This window comes from Notothenia rossii, assembly GCF_949606895.1.
Source record: "Notothenia rossii genome assembly, chromosome: 11".
Classification (NCBI taxonomy): Eukaryota; Metazoa; Chordata; class Actinopteri; order Perciformes; family Nototheniidae; genus Notothenia; species Notothenia rossii.
The window spans coordinates 35,290,727-35,316,862 of NC_136910.1; the positions used below are offsets into that span (position 1 = coordinate 35,290,727).

Consider the following 26,136-nt stretch of genomic DNA (forward strand, 5'->3'; position numbering starts at 1 on the left):
CTGTTTCAACATTGATAATTACCAGTCTCAATATGTTGCCAGTGTTACCATACACTATTGTATATGTGAACATAATATTGCAATAATTATACGCTAAATTCAACCCTCCCAGTAACACTGCTGCATTGTTCTGGTATACAATTCTGCTATCCACGCACACCTACTGATCAACTGATGGCAACAGATTAATTTTTGCTTTGAAATATGCTCTAGGGATCCTAAATTGCAAATTATCAAAGCTGACTTATTTGAACAATATCCCCTGTTATTTCGATATGATGATCACATATTTCCACTGGTTTTCTCCCCATAATAAACATTTGCATGGAATATTCCAGGAAACAGTTTTTGGGTATTTGCTTAACAACAGGTACAACAGGTTCAACTGGTCTGACGATAGCAATCTCAGCAGGAAGTTGTTGGAGAAACACCCCCTCTGTCAGTTACCCACGTTGTCACGCAGAAACAAGGGACAGGTGACTGACGCGACATTCAAAAGGGCCTGCAGTGATTTGTAGTTCCTTTTACAACACTGGAGGGAACAGCAACCTGTACACTCCTCAAGGCCATGAAATAATATAACCCATGCTTATTCTCCCAATGGAAACACCGGTAAGGAACATTTCAAAATTGAAAATCAAGAATAGATTGACTGTGATTTTATTGAATTTATACTATTCGTGTTCTAGATTTAAAAATATGGTGCTCACATTTGCTATCCTGCCTTTTCCATCCAACTCTGGATACTGTTGTTGTTTTACAATAAGCTGTTGTTATATTGGATAACATGCATTCGACCTGCAGAAGCTCTCTTCTAAATATCACTGTGTAAAATGTCAAATACAATCAGCATTACTGCTTTATTAGGAAAATAATGATCATATGCAACTCTTTATATCTATTGGTCGTTAGTAACATGATTGTAGTAAACTACAATATTGAATGATGAAGTATAAGATAACAAAAACTCTAAACTACAACTAGAAAGGGGCAAACCATTATTTGTAATTATTCCAAGTGTCACAATACCTATACTGACTTATATATAATATCAAACAATGGAAGCTAAGGGATGAATGAAGGCATTGATGCCATTTTGTGTCATATCAATGGCATGTTGTCTCAAGAGACAGCCTCAACTTAAGCTAATACAAACATGGGATAAAACTTTGATAAATGGTCAAAAACATGGATGTGTTTGAGTATCATCCGTCAAGAGGATAGGACCTCCAAACAAACAGTCAGGCATTGTCCCCAGAGAATCTCAGGTATTGGAGGTGTGTTTGGTCCAGTCTGTTTAAATCAAATTTTAAAAGGACAGAACAGTAATAGGATTGTTAAATACAAACTGTTAAGTATTCCTTAGTTTCAGTTAAATCATAGTTTGTGCTCTGTTTGTCCTCAGGCACACGTGGAAATGGCACAAAGAGAGATCCTAGAGCAGCGGACTAAAGATCCAGCGGAGGAGATCACAGAGGAGAAATTCCTTAAAGATCTCTACCTGTTCATGAAGAAGAGAGATACTCCCATAGAGAGGATCCCTAACCTTGGATTCAAACAAAGTATGTATTATCAATATTTATCACATTTTGGGACCCAAGCTGATTAATGCATTTGACTTGTTTTTAGTAACAAAAATGTCCTGTTATTTAATAATTGGCATGGTATTATGAATGTAGTTATTTACCTGCCTACTTCATAAACTAATAATTCCTTTTTTGAGAATAGAAATTCAGATTTATAACCACAAGTCAAATAACTGAATAGTTAATTGACATCAAGTAATTTTCACTTGTTTTATATAACTAAGATTACATTTCTTGAAGCTGATTTTATTGAATAATAATCAATTATTTGATCAATAGAGTTCTGAAATGGCTACATAAATAATAAAGTGTGTTGAGTATCTTTTGTCTCTTTTTTCCAGTTGATCTATTTCTGATGTTCAAGGTTGTCAGAGCGATGGGTGGCTACCACCAGGTAATTACATATAAATATATATAATATATCTATGTATTTCTATTAGTGATAGCACTATTGGGTACTTGTGGGTTAGGCCTATCTGTCGCCACTTGAACTTTTTCATTTCTCAAAATGTTAGGGTTAGGTAGTAAAGATTTTGAAAAAAACAAAAAAAAGTCGCGACAGATAACCCACAAGTAGGCTACCCGTTGTTGATACAGCATTGGGGTTGCTTAGCAGTTGCTAGGCCAAATGTTAGTATTGCTTGGTTTTGGTAACAAAATAACTAGGAATTCATTTAGTCATTGTGATATATTGAAATATAACAGTCACACTATGAAGTCACAAAAGTATCAGCCACTGACCACCGTGCCCTCTGCCAGGTGATGGCCCAGCAACTGTGGAAACAGGTGTATAACTCTCTGGGAGGAAACCCCCGGAGCACGAGCGCAGCCACGTGCACCCGCAGACACTACGAGAAGTAAGTCTGACAACCAGTGGCGTTTTCTCCTGGAGGCCAAGGGAAGCCAGGCTTCCCCTGTTTTTTCGGATTGTAGTTATAATTTTAATAAATAAATGAAAACACTTCGTTTAGTTTCGGAAATTCTTTGTTGTGTGTTGCTACCGGCCCGTCTCTCCCCCATTCTCATTGATTATTTTACAAAGAGTGAAACAGCGCCCCTCTAGATGTTACGGTGAAACAGTAGATTGCACTCTCTGTTGCGAGAGGAGACCAGCCGAAATTTGCTTCCCTTGGTGAAAAAAAATGGGGGGATTGACCAATCAGATGAGGCTCACGTCATGCCCCTGCCAACCTGTGATTGGTCAGGGCCATGCCAAGGGAAGCCAGAGGCGGCTGGCTTCCCTTGCCTCACAATCCAATCAAATCACATCAATTTAGTGGTGCAGTGACGCGTCCCAAAAAGCGGAAGTAAGCTACGCCCGGTTTCCCTCGACAAAATAGCAATGGGATTTCTCCATAGGATTTTGGAAAATAGCTCGAAAAAAGGTCAGTGGAAAACGAACCTGTTAGGTAAATGCACGTTTTGTTCAGTCGGATAATATCCACATGTCTACCCTACTTTTATAATTTTCGAATCATAAATCTAATCGATAGAAGATAGATAGCGTCACTGCACCACTCTCACTGCCGTTAGAAAGTAGCAAGCAACTGAAGCAAGTGCAATTATGGAGGGTGGAGATTTGGAGTATTTAATCAAAAATAATTGTACTAAACTTCCGCTGCAGCAGCAGCAACAACAAATACAATCTGATGACAGGCCAATGCCCAAACTGGAGCTGTGTACAGCGAGGAACAAAGGAGCGAACCGGATGTAAAACGTTAAAGGTCTCCTGATTTAGTTTGTGAATGAATGCTTATTAGAGTTTCGGCTGGAGAGTGCGTGCGGACCTGTCGGTTAGATAACAGGCGTGTGTAAGTCCTGCATCTTTATGATACAAATGTGTGTAAAATGATACCGTGCGCTGTAATCACTCATCTGGTTACGTTATTACATTGACCACCACATCCCCCCCCCCCCCCCAAAAGAAAGGACGTATTATTGGCTTCCCCTAATTTTTTCCCCACGCCACGCTACTGCTGACAACGGGAGTGGGTTAGTGAGTGTGCTGAGTGAGAGGCTTAGAAAAAGGTTTTATCTGATCAATGTGTTGTTTGTGCAGGCTGCTTCTGCCGTACGAGTGTCACCTGACAGGCATCTTGGTGAACGTGGTGCCCCGTAACCAGCCGAAGCACTTCCACTTCACCAGCTTCAGCAGAGAGGACAGCCCAAGGCCGGCCAAACGCAAACTGACGTCCCTACCTCTGCACCAGGTGGGTGGTGTTCACACTCCAAAAAGATACAAGAGACATTCTCAGAAAAATATGAATTCAATACATATAAGTTAGCAATATGTAAACGAAGTAAATACATAGTTATATCCTGAAGTTACTGCTTGTGTCCTGAATGCATGTTAAATGGTATATTTTGTGAATTCTTCTAAATAATGTGGTTCTGATGCAACAACATGTATTTAAGATTTTTTTCGCATATTACTATTGGTTAAACCTGTTCTCTTTTATAAAAAATAGAACAATAGATTAAAGCAAATGTGTAATTGTAATGCTGTAAAATATGCTTATTTGCTAAGTATGTAGCTTAAACCAGCTCCTGATTAGCCTAGCTTAGCATACAAATGGAAATGGAGTGAAATAGCTATAGCAACTACTAACAACTAACAGCTTTTATAAATTCACTAGCAAACACTTTCTTCTTTTTAATCAGTACAGTTGTAATAATATAGCAACCAGTGGCGAAAAAGTCCAGCACATCCTATTGCTCACTTACACCCAATATCTGTAGGCAGATTTGGTTTGGTTTGGATGAACCAGCTCTAGATGTGTTCCCATATATGTATCTACCTCTTGGCAAATAAATTGAATGGGATTATTCCCTAAAATGTTCCTTCAACCTCTAACACACCCTATCTTTCCAACAGAACCCACCTACCCTCCATTCACACCCTCGTGAGAGTGTCTTCCCTCTGTCGCCCCGCTACCCTCGCTACTATCACCCAAGCCACGCAGTCCTCCCCCCCTACGTCCCCGTCTCTTCCCCGGTGTTGACACTACACAGCTCCCCACCCCCAAAGCCCTGGTTCCCTTTCCCTACATCTCACCTGAACCCGACAGAAAGAGAAAAGGAGCCGCTGGAGCCGCTGGAGCCGCTGGAGCCGCTGGAGCCGCTGGAGCCGCTGGAGCCGCTGGAGCAGCTGCGCTTCCTGGCAGATCAGTACAAGACCACATGTAGCCTGTCTGAGCCTTGGGACCTCAGTCCTTTTGGATCTTTGGATAAAGCACCGAGGCGGGAAACCTACAGCACCCCCGCCTCATCGTTCAGCCCACCTTCATCCAGCAAAACCCCAAAGTTTCTGAACAAGCCCTCCCCTCTGTACACTCCTCGTAGCCTGCAGGTGATGATAAATGATGGATCTGAGACACAAGATGGCGAGGCAAGTTTGGGAGATACATCATATCCAGAGAAAGCTAGAGAGGCATATGTCAATCAAAAAGCTCTAAGAGCCTCAGGCAGCCCCACTGCCCCAACACTGAGGACAAATGAAGGCGTCTCAACTATGGCACAAAGGTCCAGCTCTCCAAAAACAGAAGTAACGATCCGTCCGAAAGAAGAGAGAGAAGGGAGTCCAGAAGTAAGGGAGCTCGATTTCACTGATTTACCTCCTGGTCTCCCTCGAGAGAATGGAGGAAAAATGGAAATTGAGGTACCACTGTCTGTGTTTCATAACTGGCTCAAGCTGTGTGGGTCCTCAGTCAGGATGCATAGACCCCCACAGGAGGAGCAAAGGAAGTGTCCCGACACAGAGGGGGGCCCTACTAATATGGCATCAAACATGAATCACAAACACAGCAACTCCTCAGGTGAAGCTGAGGATCTGACGCTGACGCGAAGGAATTTCCCGAGCCCCAACCAGAGTACCAGAAATCACCACAAAACAAGCCAAGATCTTTTCACCAACTACAATCCTCAGCATTCAGATATCCTGAAAAGAGCAGCCAGCCAGGATGTGTTTGGTCAGCGGGAAATTAACAAGTCATCCAGCTCCAGACCCACACATTGCTGGGATGCCTTTGACAAAGAGGCCCAGGCTGCGACCCTCCCAGTGAATATTGACTCTAGTCCCCGCACAGTGCAGCGAGACTATGCCACCTTCATATCCTGTAATGAAGACACAGTGCAGGGGGGTGGGGAGAAGTCAGACAAGGGGTTAGCAGCTATGCTCACGTTGAATTCACCCTCTAATCCTCTGCTGCAGTTCACCACTGAAGAAGTGGAGAAGCTGAAGAAAATCATCTCAAGATCATTGTGAACATCGGTCCAGATGCTCCAACACCACTTTAAAGCTCACATATTGTTATTTCTTAAACTGTATATGATTTGTATATAATAACATACGTTTTTACTCAATACTATGGAAGTTTAAAAAAAACGAACAATCATCTGATGTGTAATAATTCATTCATATCATAAGCAGAGATAGATTTGAAGAAAAATGCCCACTCTTGAAAAAAAATTCTAAATGAATATATACTGTCATTGTATTGTAAATCTAACATTTTAATAAATAAATGAATGTTTGATGTCTCAATTGTTTATTGGCTGATTCTGCACTAATACTTTTATTTAGAGATTTCCAAAGGAATACATACATGCAGTATGACTCAACACAAAACTAAAGATCAGACTCAATTGGGCTTTAATTATCTAAGTTTTGTTTTTATTTGTTTATCATACCAACATATATTTTATGTTGTGGTTACTATTATGTTATTGTCCTGTCTATAATCGTCTTTATCGTTAATCTCTCGAATACGTAGTGTAGGGAATCTTCAGGCGTGAAAATAAAACGGACACTCCCATCATTGTGACTAAAACAACAACAACAACCCTGTAATTACTGGTTCATTGTTCTATAACAAATGTTCACATTCTTTACAGGGTTTGTTTCCCTAACCTGTTTACCTTTTTAAAGACTTTATATGCAAAGCAGTTGTTTCCTGATACAAAGATATTGTTGATAAGAAATCCAGTTGGAACATGTGTTTTTATTGCTTCACTCAGAAGCCTCTTTGTGTGGATTTTTAAATGTCCCCTTATAGGTTATCAAAAAACAGAAACTCCTGTGTTTTCAGTTTGTTTTGCCAAAAGCATTTTAGTTACAGAAGTAACACAGATTTTTATTTACACAGAGCTTTATTTAGAACTATGAAGCCCTTATGACAATATGGAGCTTGCATGTTGCAAAGAGCAGAATAATCAATGTTATATTCAGGTGAAATAATAAAGAGATTAAACTGAAGGTTTTATGTCTGCTTTTTATTTGTAATAATATTTCTGGTTGGTTAAACAGTTCAGATTAAGAGAGTTGATATGAAAATTGAAAAAAGATGATATAAATAATACGTTTTTCCTACGCATATTTAAAAAAATAGCACCATTTACAATGTAGATTTTCGTGACCAGGATTGAAAGCAACAAATTAATAAAATAAGAAAATGTTCTCACTCCTCCATTGTGACTTTGGCAGGGTCATCAATAACTGTGAAAGACACAAACACAACTAGTATAATGATGAATAAAAGATTCCAGTGTTCTTAAATAGCATTACATCTGCCTTAATGTCTCAATTCCAATCTTTGATCTGTCTTATTAATGTGTCTGTAAAGATTCACTGCAGGGCAGGTATGTCAGGAATTGTTTTTCCAGTGTGTGAAACTCACACCCCAGTTATAATCACTGTTGATAAAACCACAACACATCTTTCCTGACAGTTGAGACCATTCAGGAACTCTTCAGGCCCGTTCGAAGTGTGAGGTTGCCAATTTCTCATTTAGGTATGGTTGGTATGAGGATGAGATCTTATTTAATGTACCGGAACCTGTACAAAACATATTTTGTCTGACCTATTTAATAGGCTTTATGACAGGGTGCAATCCCTTCCAGGCAGAAGGAAGTATAATTCACATTTTTCTAGAGCTTTTGCAACCTAAACCAACTTGTTTACAACAATAAATTACCCACTTTGCAAAGCATTTTAAATAGCATCTCAGATTACGTCCAACTCTTAATGCAAGTCTGGGAAATTGTGTAAGCTACTGCTGCATTGATATGGTTGTGGTGCGTTCAATAGAGACTGACTCAGAACTAGAGTAATGGAGAGAAAACTCTTTTAGACTGATGGACAAACACACTTGAGGCATTCAAAGCCACACAAAGCCCACATTGTAAAATATTTGTCATCTTCTTAGCTTGCTACTTCACATATATATCATACACATATAACTACCAAAGGTACAGCCTGTTCTCCCTGCCGTCTTTTGACCAATCTCTGGCCTTTCTAGGTACACAAACCATCCTCCTGAACAATATATGTGGCATTTGACACTCAGGTGCGTTATGTGCAGACTTAAACTTGTAACTTTGAATGTTTGCTAATCTAAGAAGTTAAATTGTCTGAAAAGCAGTTGGTGCGGGACAACAAAGCCCACATTGTTCATGAGGAGTAGTGTGTGTTTGAAATGTATTCATCTTGCTTAGCTGTGATGTCCCGTGTTAAATCACGTAACTGCTGATCCATTAGGTTGCACCAACAACGGTGAACCACACATGACGATTGTTCTTGTTTTTATCCATGATTGAACTGACCAAACTAGAAATAATAATTTGAGATTACAATTTATAAAGTCGTAATGAACAAATAAACCTCCCAAAGCAATTGATGTGACTTCTTTCATTTCATTTTATAGTATTAAACAAACGGAAATAGTAGTACATTTTCAACAATTAAAGACTTACAAGGTCAGTCAATCTAAAGCAGGGGTCTCCAAACTTTTTTCACCGAGGGCCACATGCAGACATATATAGCAAGGGCTGTGCCACTCCTCGAGTTGAGGTATATTGCCTTATAAGTTCAGTTATAAGTTGGAAAAATCAATCCAATGTAGATAAATGATTCTTGATACATGAAAATTCTGTTAGAAAAAACTGCCTACATCACAGCTTTCCAGAGGGATTCATTTATTTTGTTAGCAGCTCATTCCTTAAAGCAGAATCCTCAGATATCTTATAATAAAAGGAAATACGAAAGGTTTATTTTCAGGTTGTTATGTACATTTGTTATTGAGTTTTTTTTCTTATCAACTTAGATTTGTAGAACATGATTTCAACTTGAATTGACTGAATATATTTGAAAATTGGGCCTATTAACACATGAATACTGTGTAATATATTTGAACATATATATTTAAGAAGTACAATATAAGACAAGCAGAAGTTTATTATACTTTCTGAATTATTCAATTCAAAATGGTCCGCGGGCCGCATTTGGCCCTCGGGCCGTAGTTTGGACACCCCTGATCTAAAGGAACTGTCAAGTATTACTAACAACATGTCTCTCATTTATCTATCATCATTGATGATATCGATAAGTTGATATCTCAGCCACGGAAACATACGCATTGAAAGATGAACATGGTTAAAGCACAAATTCCATCGTCTGTTGTCACGGCAGAGATTGTTTTCATTCCTTAGACGTCAGTAGCATATCGTGTGGCTCCGCCTTACGATGGAAGCAATGTTGGACTATCAAAACAAACAAGTGATCTAGCGAGTCATGGTGATCCTTAGGGGGGTTTGCATAGAGGAGAAAGTAAATCATATTGGCACATTTGTCCCAGGCTTAAAGGGAGAATGAGTGTCTGTGCCATAAAGGCCTACCTCTCCTTGTAGTAGGAAGAGAGCAAAGCGCGGATCTCAACAGATAAATCCGGGATCACATGACCCTCTCCAGGAGCCGAGGGCGTCACTGAAAAGGAAGAGGAAGGAGTCATTATTATTGTTGTGCTCTAAATATATCAAATCACTTTTAAACATTTCCCTTTGAGAATAGAAAAATGTTGATGGGGGGATTTGGAGGCACCTTCTTTCCTTTACTGCGATATATTGTCTTTCCTTCCTTGTTCGTTTTTTTTCTCGCAGTACGTCAATAGTTGGAATACTTTTAAACGTATCGTTGTTCAAACAACACACACACAGGTGCTGACACATGTTCCACTTGGTTGCTCTTAAAGATGGTTTATTCTGTGGTGACAGATGTTTTTGTCAGCAGATATTCACGTTGACAGTGTCTGGCTCGTTGTCTGAGTTCATTGCTGGGCTGTATTATTTATCTCTTTTACATGATGCCATTTGTTCAGGCCTGTTCGTCTACTCTCAGGGCTGTGCAGATGAAGACACAACGGTACAAATGAGGGATCACATGTCTCATACTGTCAGAATGCCAACCACAGGAGTGGGTCATGCCAATCTGCTCAAATCATGTGATGTATGTTGTAGCTCCTTTCTTTTGCTATTCCATATACCAATTAGCAGACTCTTGTATAAGTTGGTGCTATTGCCATCCATTTTGAATGGACAATGGATCATGTTGTTACTAGTATGTGCATGTGGTAGCTCAGTATGATAAAATAACAAATTGTTGTCAGTCAATTCTGCATTTCCTCCCAAATCTGAGGAGCTAACGTCATTCACATTATTGTACTTTACCGTCTCTGCTTTAGACGCGATCACCACTCTAATTGATGTAAATGTTGTTTATTGCCTGCTGGATGTAAAAAAAAAGTGTTCTGAGATTCTCCCAAGTGGCATCATAGAAATCAGTAGCTGCTGCTTTCATTAGATTCAGTATTGTATTTTTTAAAAAAAGGCACAATGAGTAGGATTATTTGGTAACAACATTCTAAATTGGCCTCTCCACCCCTTCTCAATGAGGGGGGTTTCCATCTGGTCCGAGTAAACTCCTTTCACACATTCTCTGTCACTGGATCTGCACTTCTTGTAGCTACTGACTGGAAGCATGCTTATGATCTGGCTATCTATGCTTTTAGAGAAACCCTAATCACAAAACCGAGGACGTATACACTCAATGGCACACTCTTCTAAGGGGTCATTTGTGATGATTCAGGGGAATTCTGTTGAATGAGGATATCACTCTTTACTCATCGAATCCTTTATATGAACATTTATTTAGAAGTTTCCCTGTAATTTTTTATGTAGCTTTAACACAGGTAAAATTAGACCTTTTTTTAATTACACAACTCCGGTTAAATTCAAGACACTGCAAATATATGTTTGTGGAGAAAGAAATGAAAACGAATTGCTTCAATAGATTGAAATTAAACGTAAAACCTTTTTTTAACCAAATGATAAGCTGCCTTGGATACTGAAGGAAGGCGTCTGTTGATTGACATCATTAGAGGTATGTGACTATGTGATGTATTGTGTTACATTACCTATTTCATGGTATAGCGATCCCTGCCTCGCTGGAATGGCTTTCTTTGAGCCCTGCGTTTCAATCTTCATGAGGTGATGACAACACTGTTTCCATTGGCCTGCCAGCAAAAAGCAGAAGCAGTGATCTTAAAGAGTGATAATGGTAAAGCTTCTGCCAGTCATTTGATTATCAATTTCTGTCTCTCTGTAATTAAGCTGTCAAATCATATTATCAATGTACTTTCTCGATTACAAAATCAGCGTGATATTCTGTGACATACTGTTTATACCAAACATACTGAGAGACAATGCTACACCTGTTGTACCACATACCAGGCAGCTTTAGACAATCCATGTGTCTGTCTGCAAATACAGATACTGCCGATCTAATTGAGAGCAATTACTTGTATTTGTCCTGTGCATTTGTTCAAGTACATTTTTATTGACTACATTAACAACTGTGAGCCTGAATGAGCCCTGCAAACATATACAAATCTAAAACAAATCCTCCAAAAATTGTCAATAAAGATGACCAATCAGAGATCTCTTTTTTGCAGGATGAAAAAAGTAGTAAAAGAGTAAAAGTACAAATATGTAACAACTGGGCGTGATCCGTCATGGTGTTATAATTGCATAAGGAACGACATTTATTTATAAAGTCAAATGATAGGTGTAAAGACACACCCTAAGAAAAACAAACCAAGCTCAAAACATTAGGTTATTAAGGTAACTGCAAATGAAAATAAACATTCAATATTCTAGCTACTTCCTCTAACATAACTGAGACAAAGAGATTCTAGAATTTGCACAGCCATAATTTATTATCGCAAGTTGTTTGTTCAAGGAAAATGTATGACCTACCATTCAAATGTCTGCACACTGTCGGCCTTCTCAATCACATTTGCTAGTTTCTCAACACTTAAACATTTTAAACCAATGGAGATTATTTTTGACCTCTGATAAGATATCTGCAGCACATTATACAATGAAATAGCGTCTAATTATAAAATGTATGGTATCTTAAAAATAAATGTTCTGCTGCCCTTATTTATTTTAATGCATGATCTTTGTGCACCTGATATGCCTGAAATACGTAATCGTTATGTTTAAAATGTTATACATGGTGATGCTGTATTGTCACTGTTGGACGGAGCGGTATCAGATGCAGAGCCCTGACTCGGGAACAAATAGCAAATGTTGGTTGGTGCTGTGTTCTGTATGTTCTCATTTAGACGCTTCTTGTGAGACTTGTGTTTTGTTTCGGTAAAAATGGTCCGTTTCATCAGTTAGCTGAGTATCTTCCGGTTAAATTGGTATGACACATTAATACGTTTTTGAATATTAGGAGACAATGTTTTGTGAAAAACACCCCGCAGGCCCCGGATTAGGGGCCTCTCGGGCTTAACAGGCTAAGGTTACTTATTTCAAAGAACATATATACAGTATATTAAATGAGTCCGCCCATCTGAAATCCATAGTCTGGCGGAAATTGCAGATTCAGTTGCTTGCCTAATATCATATGAGAAGATAGATACCAAACTCATATCTGAATGCATAAAAACTCCTAGTCTGGTTTTGTGTAAAGAAAAACACAACATTTGCAACAAATGTTTTCTCATCATATTTTGACCTTTAATATTATCTTTATAATATTTCAAAAAAATGTTGCGGGAAAAAAGTCCGTAAACCAAGCACAGGACAACATGTGAAAGGAAAATCTCAGGTTGAGATGAAGTTGGATATCAACAAATGTATACCTTAGGCGTTTAATCTGATGCAAATCTCTCAGTCCACTGGCTCCCTGTAATCCACCGGATCACCTTTTTAATACCTTGTGTGCTCTGTTTTTAAATTAAGCTCCATAGTTTTGTATGTCCTGCTTATTTAAAATATGTTTCTTAGATCATTTTTAACTCATTGAATTGGGAAGCACCTTTAGATGACTTTGTTTTCAAAGTGTGCTCTACAAATAAAATGTATTATTATTATTATTATAAATCCAACTCAGTGTGACCAAGCTCTTTCTAAGAAATGCTGTCAGCAGACAATGAATTCTTCATTAGTTCACACCTATTTCCGTTCTATATCATATAAGGCTTCGCCCTCTAAGGCTATCGCTATTGGGTAATCCCACTGCACGTGTGCAGCACTGACAGACTTAATCCACGCCCACCTATGACGTGGGCCCCACCTACGGACTCACTTCCGTATAAATAGGAAGTAGTCCCTACAATCTGCTCCCACTTTTCTTCAGCACTCCGTTGCAGAAGCACTGTCTACTTAGTAAACAGCTTTTTTCAGAGCTGTTTACTAAAAAGCAAACATTCCTGGTTCCCCTGGGCCCATCCTCCCTCTCCTCCGGACGGGGGAAAAAGGGTGGGGGCCCGGTGTCAACCTGACATATGAGTTACGACCGGAGCTCACGGTTTGAGTCCTGCCGGGGATTAGTGGACGCAAACGCCACTCTCACTCCCCAGGTGTCGTGCACTCATTGTGTCCGTCTCCCTCTGGCCCACAGACAGTGAAGAGCGGACGCTCTCGCTGCTGCGGCCGAGGATGATTGGCTAGTCCAGGAGTCTTACTCAGTGGACCAAGCCCTTTATTTATTGGATCTGAGTGGCGGGCAGCAGTCAGGCGACTCCTTCCCCTCCATTCACGGATCACCATGTGGTTCCCCCGCCCTGTCTCCCTCTCCTCCGGCGGAGGAGACGGGGCGGGGGCCAGGTTTCAGCCCGGTAGCCGAGCCTGCCGGGCTGACGACGGTTCACCGGGTCCCTCTATCCGCCATCACGGCTCTGCCGTCGATAGGCGGTATTCTCCAGGAACTCCCGGAGATCATCGGAAAGGCAGCCGCCTAATGAGATCTCTCCGTTCCCCCGGTTCAGGAGAGCTCTCCTCTGGATGACATAAAAAAAGCTGCATAAGCGGCTGCAGCAGGGCTCACGGCTCAAACCGGCTGTCTTTAAAACCTGTCGGTTAATTAGACAGCCCGGGTTTGTTTCCTATGTCATAGATGTGCCTACACACACCTCCGCTCATTCCTCAAGCAGGTTTGAGCGTGAACCTCAATGTCCGGTTTACGAGTCTTCTCCTAAACGGCGACATCATGAGAGCCGCTGTGTAATACAGCGTGTGGAGGTGCATAAGCCAGCTGTTTCTTACCTGTCGGTTAACAGACAGCGGGGCTCGTTGTTTGAACCGGCTGTAACCAGTTGGTTAGCGCGGCAGCAGGGCTCGTGGCACAAGCCAGCTGTAATTAACCAGTCGGTTATTAGACAACAGGGCTTGACGTTTAAACCTGATGCTCCTAACCTGTCGGTTATAGGCAACACGGTTTTTCCTCTGTCCCAGATGTGCCTATACTACACACGGTCGTAATGAGCCTCTGTGTGAATAGCACTGCACACACCTCCGCTAATTCCTCAGCAGGTTTGAGCGTGAACGTGCCTCAATGTCCAGTTTACGAGCCTTCTCCTAAACAGAGACAGGATGAGAGCCGATGTGAGATGCAGTGTGTGGAGGCCCCCTCGCAGCCTTTTCGGTCCGGGCCCCTCTTGGGCTGCTTCACGGGCAACGGCGGCGAGGGCTCTGGCGTGGCTCGTCACCATGACAACCACAGCACATCCAAAACATGTCGTGCGCTCTCAGAGTATTACTCAGAGTGGCGACGCGTGTGTTCGATGGACAGATGGATAATAATAAGCAGCAAGGCTCACCGGTTAAGCCGGCTGCCCCTAATCAGTGGGTTATAGGCAGCATGGCTGGCTGCATAACCGGCTGTCTTTAAAACCTATTGGTTTTTAGGTAGCTCGGACAGCTCTCCTCCGGCGCGTCACACCCCGCGGGGCGGTGACAGCCCTCTCCGTGATGCAGCTGTTAGGCATGATATCAGCTGGTCACGTTGTGATCCCCCTGGGTCTCCTTCACAGTGAGGAGACTTCCAGAGGTGGTTTATTCGCCTGCATATCGACCCCGTGCGTCAGAGGAGATGCATGGTGTACATTCCTCCTTCCGTGGGTTTGGATTTAACCTACTGGAAAAATCTCCACGTCAGTGGGGGTGCCCCTGAGCAGAGTGACGTCACACACCGCAGTGTTCACAGAAGCATCTCTCGCAGGCTGAGGAACGTGCATGTCGCAGGTAGTGGGGGGACAGTGGCCGGGTCACATGTCTCTCCATATAAACGTGCTGGAATTACTCTCCGTATGGAAAGTAATCCAGCACTTCGCCCCGTTGCAGTACAATCAACATGTGTTGATTTGAACAGACAACAAAGTAGCGATCAGCGCAGCTGCTGAACACACATCCTACACAGCCAAATGGACAATGTTCCGTTTGGTGTGTAGGGAAAAGCCTGGACCCCGTTACGGTCCCCCTGCCTCGTGCTGTCGTTCCTCCAGCTGTTGCTGGACAGGAATTGGCTTATAGCAAGGTCAAAACATATGCTGCTGCCATTTCATCTTGCCACGTAGATTTGGTGTCAGCACAGTGTTTAGTCACCCTCTTACAAAACGTTTTCTACGGGGAGTACAGAGACTCAGACCTGTGTCACACGCTTTGGCGCCTCAATGGGGTTTGGCTTTAGTGTTACGCGCACTGAGTAAAGCACCATTTGAACCTTTAGATCAGGTTCCCCTGAAGTTTTTGTCAGCCAAAGTAGCTCTGCTCTTGGCTCTGACATCAGCTAAGAGTGATTTGTCTGCTCTCTCTGTGGCTCCGTCATGTCTCCGGATCCAAGGAGATGGCAGCTCAGCTGTTTTGCGCCTTAACCCGGTTTTTTATGCAAAAGGTGATCACAAGCTCTTTTAGATCGAGAGTGATAACTTTGGACGGCTTCTTTCCTCCTCCTTACACATCAGAGGAAGAAGCCACATCTCATTTCCTCTGTCCCGTGCGCACGCTGTCATGCTATATTGCACGCACGGCTGCTTTACGCAACTCGTCTGTTAGTGCATTACAGAGAGCGCTCAATAGAGCAGCCTCTGTCTGCACAACGCTTGTTACACTGGCTGTGTGAGGCTGTGTCACAGGCGTATGTCTCCTCTGGGGGTGGATCCCCCGGAGAACATCAAAGCGCACAGCACCAGAGGATTTTCCTCCTCTACGGCGTTGCACGGAGGAATGACAGTGAAAGACATTTACACTGCTGCATCTTGGGGCTCTCTGACACACTCAGTACTGAGTATCCTGTCAGAGTGAGTAATGTCGGGGACTCAACTGTGTGCCCTCTCTTCTGCCTGTCGGCACTTAGAGAGCTGCCCTTTTCCCCCTCTTTGATCGTTTTAACAAGTGGGACTTTGGTCTCTACTTTTTATAACGACAGGTAGCCTATTTAGCCTACCTTCTTTCCCTTATGGAGAATATTCCTTTTTTAATGCTATATTCCCTGGGAATGTGATGCTCCATTACGCATGGCGAAATGGACATGGGTTATTAATTGAGAAGGTGTGTTTTTGTGCTTTTGGTAACGGACGGACCAGTGGGGCGTAGACTACATCCTGCTTCGCCCTTAACCCAATATCGATAGCCTTAGAGGGCGAAGGCTTACACGATATAGAACTGGGGTTACGTACTGTAACTCAGCTACTATGAGTATAGGCGCAGCCCTCTAAGGTTCGGGCCCCACTGGCTCCGCGAATAGCTGAAGAAAAGCTGTTTGTGTGGGAGCAGATTGTAGGGACTACTTCCTATTTATACGGAAGTGAGTCCGTAGGTGGGGCCCACTTCATAGGTGGGCGTGGATTAAGTCTGTCAGTGCTGCACACGTGCAGTGGGATTACACAATAGCGATAGCCTTAGAGGGCTGCGCCTATACTCATAGAAGCTGGGTTACAGTACGTAACCCCAGGTAGTAAGTGTTGGAGACAGGGCTACATGTTGTGCTTTGTTCATCCTCACTCAGGTTGTAGATGTGCTGCCAGATGGCTTCGGTCCAGCGCTGCGTGTATTCAGGAGAGGGAGGCGTCAGCCTGAAGGTTACTTCTTCTCCTTGATGCCATGTGATGATGTTTACAGTCTGGCAAAGGTCCGGATCTCTCTCTGACACACAGACGACAGTATCCTGACAGAAAAACACAAACACTCTCAATCATTTTTAAATAAACTGTTTGGATACTCATTTTAATTGTGATTGAAAGTAGATGGTTAAGAACTAAAGGTGTTTTTCAGATGATATGACCCTATGATATGGACTATTTTACTTTTTGTTTTTATATACCATTTTCTAATCCATTGTCTATCGCCCGAAAGGGCACAGGCCCCCGCCCGAAAGGTCACAACCCTTGGTTGTCATTCTGGCATTTTCTCAAAACCGTGAAAATATTGAAATATTAGATAATTGTACCTATTTGCCCCCTTAGCAATTGGAAAACAAGCAAAACATAAAAGACTTTACAATAGTTTCCTTCATGTTCAAAAGGGATAATAAGAAGCTTAAAAAATGTTTCTGGTCTCCCTCTAGCATACATTGTTCATGAACATAAAAAGTCCAGTTCATCGTCATCAGCATCCGTGATATTTGATTTGTTGTTTTAATCAAATCATCCCTTTGTAAAAAAAAAAAAGAAAAGATCTTTAAAGGTTAACCAAAACCATCAACGACAAGAAATAATAAGCAGGAAATCACCAGTCTTGCTCATAAACATTCGGGATTTTGCATCTGAATAGTCTTTTCAGTTTAGATAAAGTAGCACAGTATTTCAGCTCATCATTACAGTTATTCCACAGATTAAGACACTTTTGTTGTGATGCAGTGAAGTTTGGAATTTGTTCGTATAGATGGCATTTTTATATGCAGTTTCCTCTGCATTTGTTTGTTTTCTCTCAACTGATAAACCAACCCAGTATCACAAAAAAACGTGTAATAACTACGTTGGTAGTAGGACTTAGGACGTAGTATTTCTACAAAAACGCCTCTGAAATTGTAGGATACCTACGTTTTTTTTCACCATTCATTCCAATGGCTGGCTATGTCACGTGATCTTCACATTTTTCCCTGCAGAAAAAAACATGGCCGAACTTCATTCTATTCTCGGTGGAAAATGCCTGTTTTAAAGTTAGTTTGGCTATTAAAATGCGTTTTGATGTCATTTGATGTGAGAAATATGAGTTTTTATTTCAGATTATGTGTGCAGTGGATGTACATGATCTTTAGTTTGCTGGTTATTACGAAGATTACTTCAGGAAATTGTGTCCATACGACGTTTTCATTGTTTCCAAGGTGGTTGCTAGGGACGCTGCTATCGATATTATTTCTGTTATGTTGTGTAACTGTTTAATGGTGTTATCTTTATTGCTACCCCCTTCCCCGTCAATGTATAGTGTTGGTCCACAGCGCAAACGTATTAGTTTAACAAAATCCGCATTTAAAATTGTGGCATAGATACGTTATTTTCCCCTGTGCAATTCCAGTCTCACATTCCACATCACATCGTCATTAACAAATACCGAAAACAGACCGAAAACATTAAAAAAAATATATAATAATACTTTATTCCGAGTGTGCTTGCTTTTCTCTTTGAAAGTCATCACATAACGGGATTGTAATACACGGCTGCATTACATATTACATATCTGCCTTAGTTCTCTATTTATAGAGCCCTGATGAGAAGACTTCTAGACAAACATCAGGAACTGCTGCCAAAACTGAAAACGTGACGTGGATCATAAATATGTCAGCAATTAAACAACATCTTACATTTCTTTTCACACAATACGTCTCCTTGCAGTATCAACACTAATTCGGCTGACTTTTATATTTGATCCAATTGGTAGTTAGGCTGTATTTACACCATAAAGGTGCACAGCTGATAGAAAGGGACACCTAGTGGTTAAAGCATGTTATTGAATTTCATTATTTTTATTATTAGATATTAATAGGATCCCTATAAAGTATATTCATTACTCGATATTCTCTACTAATAGTTAATTAAAGACTATACATAATGACTATTTTGCACATCCCTTTCAAGATTTCAAGATTTTCTAAGGTTTATTGACATATCATATACACAAACGGTGTAGTTATGCAATGAATGAAAAACTTGGGTCGCAGGTTCCTCAATAGTGCATTACAAGACATCTATCAATATTTGTGCATACCTCCAGCAATGTTAACTATGTTGAAGCACTTATTTTAACTGATATTATACATATGTATTATACTCTTGATGTATGTAGATATGTCATCTCCGGCCTTGTATTGAACAATCAATAAATAAAGAACACAGAATTATTCAATATAAAACAGAATTTGTGTGATTATACTAAATGATTTACAAATAAACACCACTGCATATTTACAACTGTTACACATGCTGATGTAACGCAAATGTTTCCAATTTGGGATCAATAAAGTATATCTTATCTTAAGATGATCGATGGCTACTGCCATATTGCAAAATTTGCCTCTGAACCTTGACAAGTACATGTTTCAGGCTTATCAATTAACAACAGGAGGGGTCACAAACATAAGGCCAGCTGTTAAATAAAGCTCTTCTGACCTTAGCTGGCATGTGGGTATACTGTATATATTAATGCTGCCCATTATGGGCACAAGCTATTTTCACCCATTTATTAATTATATGTTTTAAATTTGAGTGTTTCCTATCCCCTAAACCTCCAGGGCCGTGCAGTTTAATACTGGCAACTTCTTATTATGGGAAACACGAAAACGTCTTTTAAAACTACAACTCCCAGTAGTGACGTGTCATAGATAGAGAACATGATGTGAAACACAATTGCCAGCATGTGTAGTTCTGGGGATGGGGTGGGGGAGGGGGGGGATGGGGTGGGGGAGGGGGGGGATGGGGTGGGGGAGGGGGGGGGGGGACGGGGTTGACCCGTTCAAATCCAGTTTTGGACAGTCTGCCGTGGTTCCATCCCATTTCAAGTGCTGTTCGATGCTCGGCGTAACCCTCGGAGCACACTCTCAAATCACAGAGCTTGAGGACTATCACAGGGTTTGTCAAGCGAAGCGGAGAGAATACTTACTTCCGGGTGTAATATTCTCTAAAGCAAATGAGCTGCTCCGACCCTCGGTCCTGACGGACTCCAACTTGTGTTTATTAATCAAACAAATAAATAAACACAAGGATAATGATGTATTATTGTTGAGTAAATGGAGAATTGCACAGGGGAAAATAACATATCTATGCCACAATTTTAGATGCGGAGTTTGTTAAACTAATACGTTTGCGCTGTGGACCAACACTATAAATTGACGGGGAAGGGGGTAGCAATAAAGATAACACCATTAAACAGTTACACAACATAACTGAAATAATATCGATAGCAGCGTCCCTAGCAACCACCTTGGTAACAATGAAAACGTTGTATAGACACAATTTCCTGAAGTAATCTTCGTAATAACTAGCAAACTAAAGATAATGTACATCCACTGCACACATAATTTGAAATAACAACTCATATTTCTCGCATCAAATGACATCAAAACGCATTTTAATAGCCAAACTAACCTTAAAATAGGCATTTTCCACCGAGAATAAAACGAAGTTCGGCCATGTTTTTTTTTTCTGCAGGGAGAAATTTGAAGATCACGTGACATAGACGCCAGCCATTGGAATGAATGGTGAAAAAAAACGTAGGTATCCTACAATTTCAGAGGCGTTTTTGTAGAAATACTACGTCCCAAGTTGTGGACCAACATAGTTATTACACGTTTTTTTATGAGACTGGGTTGGATAAACATCTAAAACATGTCAACAAATAGACGTTCTTTTGGCCTGTGTTGTAGTTTATGTTCATCTTACTCTGAAATGTAACTGCTGACTGCAGCTGTCAGATGTATTAGAATAGTGAAGTACATTTTTATTATTGTTGTGTGTAATAAGGTGTACATCGAAAAAAAGTGACAAACTGTCTCGATTTTTGAATTATGATTTTAGTATTGGGGTATTATTTATTTTGGGATTAACTGACATTTTTGTCATAAACAATATAATTCGTTTTAGACAGATATAAACCATTCCACAACATATTTACATTTCTGAAGTCTCACCAGCTGGTTTTCTCTTCTAGGATGTTTTTCATTTATTCACCAGGGCACTCATTGCATTTTATTTTAATTAATATGGATAAAACGATAAATAAATCCATCTATATGTTCATTAGAATTGTTCATTAAGAACCAACCTGAGTGATGGGGATTTCAAGTAATGGCTTGTCCTCAGACTCCATGTCTTCTTGATTCTGATAGCAGAGAAGATTTTGCCCCCTGAGGACACTAAAGCCATTTCCCCAGCAATTAAGGTCTTCTCCAAGCTGAAAGATCAGAAAGTGATTTTATACAGTGGATATTAAAGTGATATCATATTAAAAGAATGACACTATGAAAATTAAATCACCTTAACCTTGAGTTGGCCACTTATGATTGGCTGAATCATGCACAGAGGCTGAGCAGCCAGGCGGCAACACATACTGCCGTACAGAGGCAACCAGAATGGATCATCCTCTGGGAAAACAGAGATGAACTTAAGGAGTAAGGGGAACAGAGAGGGGGGGACAGAAGAGGAAACAAGAAGAGGAAACAAGAAGAAGATGGGGACGACTTCTCACCTGTTGCTACTAGTGACAAATCATGGGTCTTGAAACCTTCCTGGACATGCTCAAGAGTCAGTGTTGCGTGAGCCAGCAGGTTAAACTTAGGCCCCCTTAGGACAGAACGCAATGAGCAAACTCAAATTGACACTTTGAATGTGTGAGGGAGAATTGTCATCCTCACAGTGTGGAAAGGTCAGGGGATAAAGGCGGTGACACACTTCCAGCTCCTACATTTCTTCCATAAACGGCTGCAGACTCAAACGCAGCACGGATCTTTTTCCCAGAGGAGCGTCCCACAGACCCCCCAGGCGGCTCAATCTCCTGGGTCCTAGAGCCCCGGGGGAGAAGTCCTCCACAGCAGAACTGCTGTACAGCTCAACACGGAGCTGGAACCCGGGAACTGCTTCGTGGCTGCTCACACACATTTATATAGGGACAAATTAAATGTATTTTAAACTGGATTTGAATAAAACTGAACCTCTAAGAAACAACACTTAAAATATGAGTATCAAAAAAGATGTCAGTCAGTCCTATCAACTATCACCACATCTGTGTCATGAATCTCTGTGCCACACTGCAGCAGACAGAAAACAGCACAGCGCTGGAGCTCTGCAAGTAAGAGTATAAAAACAGCTAATTATTATTAAGGTTTTAATATATATTTATTAGCCCCTAAAATCCTGTAAGGCATGGGTGTCCAAACTTTTTCACCGAGGGCCACATACAGAAAAACATACAAAGTGCTGGGCCTCGTAAATTAAGTTATAAGTAAGCAAAATGTAGGTAAATTAGGCTTGATACATGAATATGCTTTAAAGGTCCCATGACAGGAACAGTCTGCAAAAAGAATGGAAAATTACCAATCTGGTACCACTGCATGTTTTTAAAGCTCGATTGGATGCTACACAATCAGATGCTGTTGGTACCTGTACATGTGGATAGATATGTAAATTGTAATCCCTGTAATCTTTGCTGTATGATGTCCTTTTAGTGTTCTGTTGTTTATGTTTTTTATGTCTTCATGTGGAACCTACTGCTGCAGGTCTCCCTTGAAAAAGAGATCAATGATCTCAATGGGATTTCACCTGGATAAATAAAGGTTTTAAATTGAATTGATGACATACTTTTCCGGTTATTACCCGTCCCCTTGTGTGTTATGAAGGTTTTTCTGCATGTAAACGGTCTGCAGAGTCACAAACCCTCAAAGTACACCCTGTAGCGAGTAAAACTCTAACACAGAAAAGATGTGTCTATGCTGCCCCAGAACGCCTCGTTGGAGATTTCTCTTTTTCAATTTTTGTATTCCGGGTCATAGTGACGAAACCCTGCGGAACTCCGTACACACAAACACTCGGAGCTCAGGCTGTGAATGTGTGCTCAGGCTGAGTTCCGCTGTGCCTCGCAGACCCCACGCAGCAACCAGGAAATGACACCAGTAATCCAGCTCACACTATCCGCTCCTCGAGCCTCAAAGGGCGGAGCAGCGAGCCCCGCAACGTCCCGCCAACACGGCACCCAGACCCCATGCAGCATTCTCATCTGTTTGTCATTACTTGTGTCATTTTTCTGGTTGCTAACAAACGCCATTGTAACACATAATCACTGATGTTCCGCTGTAACGGTGGTTGACTAATCAGAACAGAGTGGGCGAGCTGACCAATTAGAGCACAGTGGGCTCAAAGGGGGGGGGGGGGGGGGGGGGGGCAGGAGCTCCAACAAGCCTGTTAGGACAGAGAGTGAATACACATAGGCTACTATACAGAGATGCTGTATGAGAAACCAATGTGAGTTTGGAATATTGCACAATATAAATCTATTCTCGTAAACCTCAACAATAGAATTATGATCAGTAGAAATGGCCATGTCATGGGACCTTTAAGAAAAGGTCTCTATAGGGTTTCATTTATTTTGTTGACAACTCATCCCTTAAAACAGAAGCCTCAGAGTGATTATAATAAGGGGAAATATGAGGGGTCTATTTCAAGCTTGTTATTTAAATAAGTTATTGGGCATTTTTTATCAACTAAGATTTGTTAGAAAATGTTTTCCGTGAATTGACTGAATTTATTTGAAAAGTGGGCTTATTAACAAGTGAATACTACTGTGTAATATGTTTTTACATATATATTTAAGAAGTACAATATAAGAAAAGCACAAGTTTCATTTGTGGGCCATATTTCATTATACTTTTTGAATTTGCTGAGGGCCGATTCAAAATGGCCCGCGGGCCACATTTGGCCCTGATGCCATAGTTTGGACACCCCTGCTGTAAGGTGATATTTTGTATCTTTTTATAATACATTGTTTGCACAAGATTAAGGAAACACCAAGAACCAATAAAGTCCTGTAAGGTAATGTTTCTGATACATATCAAGATTGTAAATTAGACAAGTATAACAAATATTCCCTTTCAGGACTTTAGGGGCTCCGTAGATACCAGAAAGGTTGGGCAATAATTTCAGTCTTTCACTTGCACTTATATAAACTTTTAACAAAAGTGCAAAAAAAGTGCAGTCAGCTCACAACATCCTTTCTCACCTCCTTTGTTCTTGAAGTACTCTGAGTCTTTCCACATCAGCGGGACACGCAGGTCTACAGGGGGCAGATTTTTTTTAAGTAAAATATAAAAGCTAGGTTTAGGTATCTTTATGAATTTGGGTCTATGTATTTTGTGAACTCTCACCTGAAAGGGATACTTTTCCCAAACTGGGCAAAGCCTCTTCAGAGGGACTGTAGTAAAACAAGCAGATCATCAACACATACGTACATAATGACGTCTAAGTACAGTCTGGGACACTTAAGGATTCCAATAAACAACAGCACCAATGACAGCCTTAAGAAAAATACCATTGAGTTGAATCCACATGTCTGCAACGCAGTGTAATTAATGTGAAATGACATGTTTCAAATTCTCGTTTGTCCCGCATTACATATAGTACATGTGACATGCACAAAATGCACTATCAACACAACACACCAAGTAAACCCACACATCTGAACAAAGGCTTGTTGAGGGATGGGGACAAAAACCCAATAGTAACCATGTGTTTTTAGAGCCAAGTTCAAATGTATTCTCAAAGAAACCACACCTATACATGAAGTGCTGAAATAGGCTTGAGTCCTTTAAAGAGATCACTGAATATCATCATGTATTTGATTATATCACATTAAATTGTTACTCACCTTTTTTTATTGTATGAATAAGTGTTTTAGCATTTATTTTAGCAACATGTCCAAGGTCATTGCAGATGAGCCCTACAAAAGAATGACCTTAAGGGTTTTAAAAGTTACCTTTCTGTCCAGAGTCAGAACTGAACATGGAGAAGCAGCGTTCAGTTATTATGCTCCAAATATCTGGAACAAACTCCCAGAAACCTGCAGGTCCGCTATGACTCTTATTACTTTTAAATCCAGGCTGAAGACTTTATTTTTGCTGCTGATTTTAATTGAACTATTCCTATCTCACACTGCACTGTAACTTTTTAAAATCTATTGTATACCTGTGTTATTTAATTTGAGCTTGTTCTATGTTTATTTTATTCTTTCTCTTTTTAATTACTGTTTTGAATGGCCATTTCATAACGTGTTTCCGGTGCACTATGTCTTTATGCTCTTAATTTTTGTTTGTTTTTGTAAAGCCTTTTGAATTGCCTTGTATTGAAAGATGCTATATATAAACTTGCCTTGCCTTGCCTGACCTCTAGTGGCTGGTAGGAGGATTGTTAGTCCACAACATAGCCTTGCCTCCACTCTAAACTGCAACATTCTTTGGTCCCTCTCCATTGATAACAGCTCTATGATCTTTCTTTTTACCCATGCATTCAACACATCTGACCTGTGTCCCACTCTCTGCAGGATCTGAGCCTTCCTCATCCTCTGCAGCTGGCTGAGCAAGGCCAGGATGTGGGCGCTGCAGGTCAGCAGGCTCTTGGAGGCCTCCAGGGCCTGCTCTCTCCTGGAACACGCTGCCAGCAGCTTACTGGCCACCTCCCGCATCCGCACCTCCCTCTCAATCTGCCTCAGCACCTCTCCTTCCTGTTCATGATGAGTGGGAAACAGAATATTCTTTGAATCATGTTGATGAATATTCATATTCCTTTGACTGGAAAGACATACAGCTAAAAGTGCTTGGTAGGAATGATCCATGATTAAAAGGATCAATCATTCAAAAGATAATTGAATTATTAGCCATGCTAGGTTTAGACCTGAATCTGAAGTGGAAGGAAAGCCACAACACTTTGTACGTCATAGTCCACAGAGAATAAAGCCTGATTACTACCTCTGATTTTTCATCCACTTCATAGAGAACCGCAGTGACGCATCCTAAAACCCGGAAGTAAGTTAGCATTTTTAGCACTTCCGGTTCCTTCGTCAAAAATCAATGCATTTTCTCCATAGGGTTTTGGAAAATAGCTCGAAATAAGGTCTGTGGTTGACACACATTTAAGAGATAAATCACGTTTTGTTCTACGACATTAAATATCAGCAGTGACCCCACTGGAGATTTTTGAAGAGTTTACGTGTCTGAAATACGATGGTTGTTACCTTGGACTACAAGGGGAAGATTGAGGACTGCTTCCGGGTCAACGACTCCAGACGGGTGTGGCAGGGGGTCCAGCAGATGACTACGAACCCAGCCACCCCTCGGCCGATGGGGGTGACCCTCAGCTGGCGGAGGAGCTGAACTCCTTCTACGCCCGCTACGAGACGGGGCTATCGGAAGCAGCCACACCATTACACCCACCTGCCCTCAGCAGCCTCACCC

At 41.1% G+C, this 26,136-nt stretch overlaps 1 protein-coding gene and 1 pseudogene across 3 annotated transcripts; one reads left to right on the forward strand and one right to left on the reverse strand.

Moving 5' to 3' along the window:
• Positions 1-475: 475 nt before the first annotated feature.
• On the forward strand, positions 476-6,118 carry arid6 (AT-rich interaction domain 6). 2 transcript variants are annotated; one of them, XM_079659800.1, is made up of 6 exons: positions 476-612; positions 1,406-1,562; positions 1,928-1,980; positions 2,346-2,443; positions 3,646-3,796; positions 4,462-6,118. In XM_079659800.1, the coding sequence occupies exons 1-6, from the start codon at positions 586-588 to the stop codon at positions 5,848-5,850; spliced, it is 1,875 nt and encodes a 624-aa protein (XP_079515926.1). In that variant the 5' UTR covers positions 476-585; the 3' UTR covers positions 5,851-6,118. The 2 variants fall into 2 exon arrangements, with proteins under 2 accessions (XP_079515926.1, XP_079515927.1); XM_079659801.1 differs by lacking the exons at positions 476-612; positions 1,406-1,562; positions 1,928-1,980; positions 2,346-2,443 and adding an exon at positions 2,479-3,397.
• A 2,144-nt stretch (positions 6,119-8,262) lies between these two features.
• Positions 8,263-25,517, reverse strand: LOC307025303 (rhotekin-like; annotated as a pseudogene). Its single transcript, XR_013810588.1, has 13 exons — positions 25,488-25,517; positions 25,207-25,406; positions 24,055-24,101; positions 23,910-23,963; positions 21,866-21,980; positions 21,553-21,771; positions 21,387-21,481; positions 21,176-21,282; positions 20,964-21,092; positions 16,710-16,872; positions 10,832-10,930; positions 9,258-9,345; positions 8,263-9,162 (listed from the first exon to the last, which is right to left on the reverse strand). The product of XR_013810588.1 is annotated as a rhotekin-like (transcript).
• Positions 25,518-26,136: the final 619 nt, after the last annotated feature.

Bases quoted from the DNA above. Each gene is read 5' to 3' on its own strand.
- arid6 (XM_079659800.1), top strand. From the start codon at position 586: ATGCTTATTCTCCCAATGGAAACACCG. The intron at 613-1,405 runs GTAAGGAACATT...GTTTGTCCTCAG, and splicing joins TTCTCCCAATGGAAACACCG to GCACACGTGGAAATGGCACA. The intron at 3,797-4,461 runs GTGGGTGGTGTT...TCTTTCCAACAG, and splicing joins CGTCCCTACCTCTGCACCAG to AACCCACCTACCCTCCATTC.